This window comes from Mus pahari, chromosome 6 (genome assembly GCF_900095145.1).
Source record: "Mus pahari chromosome 6, PAHARI_EIJ_v1.1, whole genome shotgun sequence".
Classification (NCBI taxonomy): domain Eukaryota; kingdom Metazoa; phylum Chordata; class Mammalia; order Rodentia; family Muridae; genus Mus; species Mus pahari.
Window position 1 is genome coordinate 12,709,645 of NC_034595.1, and position 5,371 is coordinate 12,715,015.

Below are 5,371 nucleotides of genomic sequence, written 5' to 3' on the forward strand. Positions count from 1 at the left end.
AGGTGTCTTAGCACCATCTCAGCACCAAGGGAAATCCCCGATGTTAAATAACAAAAAACTATAAAAGCATAAAATTTGATGAGGTTTCAACATTTTCTACAAACCAAGTACATTATTCTTGCCCTTACCCTCTCATCTTCAACAACGTACTTGACCTGCATTGCATTCTTGCCACGGAAGCATCCTGGATACTACAAATTAAAGTCAGGTAGGCCCTTAGTGCATTCAATGCTGATCCAAAAACCATCATATCCTGAGAGGCCAGAGCTTTCTAAAGAACATTTGAAGCCATTTGTTTTTCACTAAAGCAAAAGCCACTCTTAAATGCAATTCTACAACAGATTCTTTAAAATCCATGATGTTCTACAAACTCACTACTACAGTCCAGTATCAGCCAAGATACTGAGTGAGCAATGAACATTTTAGTTAGAAAGCCTTTTTCAATCAAAAACAGTCTCAAACACAGTAGAAGTTTAGGTATTATCAGTGGCAGTATTATTCAAACTGAAATAGCAACCTAGTTCATGAATCAGGAAATGATTTAGTGAGTCTGAAGAACATTTACACAGAGATGAAAGTCTATCAAAATTAGCAAATAAGTATTTCTTCATGAAACATTTCAGTTAAAGGTTTTACATTCACACATACATACACCAACACTCACACAGACACACACACATTCTGAATCAAATGTTATTTTTATTTTGAGTCACAGTTAAAAATTTTTTTGAAATACACTGGTCTAGAGACTACCAAACTAAACAAGGGCTTTCGACCAAGAATATTGAACATGAAGATTCCAGGTGTTGATGTCATCAAGGAGATAGTACTGAATATATAAATCAATCTTGTGCTCCAAAAAGACAAGCTGGAGTTCTCAGCTTACTCTAAACACCCAAGTTAAACCAGCCCTGCACCCTTCAGCAGGTACAGGAGCAGCAGGAAGCAGGAAAAAGACCCTGGCAACAACAGTTTACTTGAAGTGGTATCATGCTAACTTGAGAGCGGGCACTTAAAAAACAGAAATTCTCAGTTACCTAAAAGGCTTTCCATCTGTCCTTCCAAGTCACACTGTATGCATGACAGTTAGGAGTAGACAATGTTAAGTTACTGTTACAGTTTTAAGATTTTTAAGTGGTCTAAATCAAGGTAATCTCTAATTTTTACTGCTGTTACAGATTTTGGAAAAATACATGATCACAAATACAGACAGACTTGCTCTAATCTTGCTCCAATCTACTTTCATCTTCCAGTAAAAGGACATCAGTCAGAATTTTATGGAACTCAAATTATTCTCAACCTATAAACATGCTGAACAACCATTTCCTAAAAATTGACCACCTATATGCACAAGAAATGCAGAGCATGTGACTTCAAGAATCCAGTGATAAGCATCAGTTTAGCTCTAGAATAGGAAGTGTTGTATGACTCCCTCAATGTACCTCACTTTGGGAATTTCTAGGATTGGGGCAGAGTAAACACTGGTTTGGTAACAGGTTGAGAAAATATCCAAGATAGAATATTAAACTTTGGGTCTGTGGCCTTGGATCCTGACCTCAGAAAGCAGCTTTGTCATCCCCAATCCTGTTTCTTAGGGAGTGCAAGAAGTAAGGTTACACATCGAGTGATTTACAGGGTCCCTTTCTACAATGATTTTAACATGGATGTAGTTCCAAGATGTTAATCCTGTTTGTCCTGTATTTCATTTATAGTAGTTTCAGTTCTTTCAGCAATCATGGTTGCCAGACATATTTACAACTACCTTTCAAAAACCCAAGTTAATAAGCTCACTTACCCACAGACTTTAAAGACAAGTAAAATAAAGCTAATAAGGAGCAAAATTTAAGGCTTTTTTTTTAATTTTTTTTTTTTTTTTTTATTTCAGCCACGGAATGATGCATGCTACAGAGTAACCTTTACTTTCCCCCACTTGGTTTTTTAAAAATACCACCATTTCCAATCCTGAAAGAACATGGCACTTGTTTGTTTCTTCCCCTTCTCATTCATTCCAGACTTTCAAGTGTTTTCTTCAATACTGAGGCTTTCTCCTGCAGCTCTGGTCTGTTATCTGTCGCCATAGTAGCTAAGGACTCAATCAGAAGTCCTCTGCATTCTGCTGTCAAACTTTCCCATTGTTTAGCTTCTGAATGGAAAGAAAATAGAAAATCTTTGTAGAATTAAAAAAAAAAGAAAAAGAAAAATTTCCATATATTCTACTCCCCAAACAACCACACAGCAAGTCTATAATAACAGAACAGTATATAACAATCACTGTCAGGTTGGACAGGTGTCCAAGCCCAATTCCTGACAATAGCCTGAAAGCAGGTCGGGGAGTTCCACCCTTTCCCTAGTATGGGTAAGGCGTGGGGAGATGAACTATACCACAGCACAGAGGGAAGAATGAAGTGTCAAGGCATGGGATCAGCCACAACAGAATGCTATTTAATAAGATACATGAAAAAGTACCTTAAAAGGTTTTACAATTGTATAGTTTAACACTTTATTACTCCTTTCTTACGAGAAAGCCTTAGAGAACCATGTAAATACTAGAAATTTTTAAAAGCAAGAATGCACAGGAAATCTTAACTCCATTTATAATGCTCTGTTATCTTCTAGTGATGTGACTTCAAGCAAGTACTATAGTTGTAGCAGGGTTTCATGTAGTTCAAGCTGGCCTTAAACTCCTATCTTCCTATCTCTACCCTCAAGGCTGGGATTACGGGCCTGTACCATCACGTCCAGCTTCAAGAAAGCAATTTACCCTCACTTTTGTCATCTAGAAATATTAGTATTACCTGGAAAACTGAGAATACAGCCATATGGCTAAGTGCCTATGCTGTTTCATTTTTACAAGAAAAAAATAGATCATATGATATCTAGTATCTCCGAGTCTAAAGAACCCATTTTTGTAGAAACCTATGATAGGTGCCAGTCACTAAGCAAAAAAAGAGGGAAAAGTACAAATACCAAAGTCACAAGGTTGTGATGAAAACTGTTTCATCTTCTTCACATTAACTGAAGGAATAGGAATAGGAAAAAGAGAAGGAAGTGAAGGCAGAATGGGGGGGGGGGAGGTCTCTTTTGAAACCAGTGACAGATACAGGACTCTGGGAAGAAAAAAAAAAAAGAACTGTTTTTCTTCTACCACTGACACAACACAAAATTTATAAGGTTTCTAAAAGAAGAAAAAGGAGGTTGAAAAGAAATAGGACTAAAAACAAGCTGTTGTCAAATATGATTAACTCAAGTGGGTCTTTGATAAAATTCTCTTCTTGCTGTGTCCTATTATTTACATGCAAACAAGTCCCTATCACTGCCAACAATCTCTTGTAATTAACCAAGAGTATGTCAGCCAGCACACGGGAAGGAAGGCCTGGGCCAGGCAGTGGGAGTGGGTGGGTAGGGGAGCGGGGGGGGGGGGCGCATAGGGAACTTTCGGGATAGCATTTGAAATGTAAATAAAGAAAATAATAATAATAAAATAAAAATTAAAAAAAGAGTATGTCAGAGTTCACAACAGAAACAAACTTTATTACTTTGAGATAATATAGCTTAGTAACTCATTAGAAATACGTAAACATAAAGAAAATTGAAATCTTTGAAATTTGATGATTTTAGTTCTCTATAGTCTACTTGTATGTGCAGATACATTAATATGTATTTTATACCATAAATGCAAAAACAGAAATAAAAAATTTTCCTAAGTGTTTCATAGGATCCTGGATTTATGGTACTCTAATCAAATTTATGAAGAACTCACCTTCAAGTTTTTTAAGCAGTAATTCTATCACAGATAAAGCTTCTGTTCTCACAGATGAGTAGGTTTTATTTTCTAAGAAGAAAAATATGCAATTCAAGAGTATGTTTTAAAAACAGAACTTCCAACATTAAATGTTACTGAATGATAAAAACTTAAAACTCTTATGGATTCATTTTGAAGTAAATTTCTTTTCAATAACTATTATCAAATATTTAAACTATGCTATATGTCCAAATACACTATTTTGAGGCACTATAGATAACAAGCCATTAATCTTAAGTGGTAATATTAAAAAGACCCATCTTATTTGTGAGAGATTTGAGATTCAAAAGTATTATCCCAAATGCACCATCATTATGTTACACCTAAGACAAGTCTTGATCTGTGTGATTCTTCTCATTTTACTGAAGAATATCATCTCGAGACACCTTGAAACCTAAAAGGACAATTTTGTTAGCTTTCTATTCTATATCTACAAAAGCAAGCTATTTCCAAAGATTAGAAATAAAACAAGTTTGGTTGGTACACACTATTTTACAAAAGGCATCAAATTTTTCGATCAACTGTCTAACAAAAATTAATATGCATCCAAGTCCATGGCAGGGAAGAAGTATTGGAAAAACTGATAGTGACCCATCGAAAGGACAGGAGAATCAGCTTGAAAACATGCTGATGCTAGGACATTAACCACAGGTAGGACACCTAAACAACAAACTAATTAATAAAAATAATCAGGGGCTGAAGAGACGGCTCAGCATGTAATCCTCTTGCAGAGGCAAGCTTTCAAGTCTCAGCATCCACACTGGCAGCTCATAACTACATGTGACTTCAGTTCTAGGAGGACCTAACACCTCTGGCCTCTGTCGACATTAGTACTCATTTGTACATAAACATAATTAAAAATGAATCCTAAAAGTAAATATAAAGCACTGAGAGGTTAAGGGCTATAAATTAATACCAGTTAATGATGCATAAATAAAGAAAAAGCAAGAAGAATCCTGTTCAAAATAAAATGCCAGCTACTAAATGGTTAATGTGAAGAAGGGGAAAAGTTATAAAATTCATCACAGAAATAAACTGGCTCATAGAAGAATCATCAATGCAAGTAAAAATCTAAAGCAAAAACCCTGGAAGAGAAGTACATTTATATGGCCTTAGTATATTTTTATCGACTGCTTAGATGCACTTTTGAAGAGGAGATTATTTGAATAATCTTTTTTTTTTTAAAGATTTATTTATTTATTATATGTAAGTACACTGTAGCTGTCTTCAGACACTCTAGAAGAGGGTGTCAGATCTCATTACAGGTGGTTGTGAGCCACCATGTGGTTGCTGGGATTTGAACTCCGTACCTTCGGAAGAGCAGTCGGGTGCTCTTACCCACTGAGCCATCTCACCAGCCCTATTTGAATAATCTTAAAGTATGTTGTAGGGGTGGTTCTGATGCTAAGGCCCTGTTCCCCAATTGGTTCTTCATCTGTCAGTAAAAAAGACATGAGTCAATTGCTGGGTGGGAAGAATGGGTGGGACTTCCCGGTTTCCATAGGTAAAGAGGTAGATGGAGAGAGGGAGGGAAGGGGGGGAGGGAGGGAGGATGAGAGAGAGAGAGAG

General features: G+C 36.3%; 1 protein-coding gene across 5 annotated transcripts in view; it reads right to left on the reverse strand.

Annotated features, from left to right (window-relative positions):
• Nucleotides 1-1,865: 1,865 nt before the first annotated feature.
• The window catches only part of Ecpas (Ecm29 proteasome adaptor and scaffold), a 105,100-nt gene continuing 101,594 nt past the window's right edge, over nt 1,866-5,371 (reverse strand). For 4 of the 5 annotated variants that reach the window (XM_029540186.1, XM_029540184.1, XM_029540185.1 and 1 more), the window contains 2 exons: nt 3,761-3,832; nt 1,868-2,143 (listed from right to left, as the gene is read on the reverse strand). In XM_029540186.1, coding sequence (XP_029396046.1) covers nt 2,004-2,143; nt 3,761-3,832 — 212 coding nt within the window. In that variant the 3' untranslated portion in view covers nt 1,868-2,003. Of the gene's footprint in view, nt 2,144-3,760; nt 3,833-5,371 lie in introns of all 5 variants that reach the window. The other variant, XM_021199473.2, reaches the window with a different exon arrangement.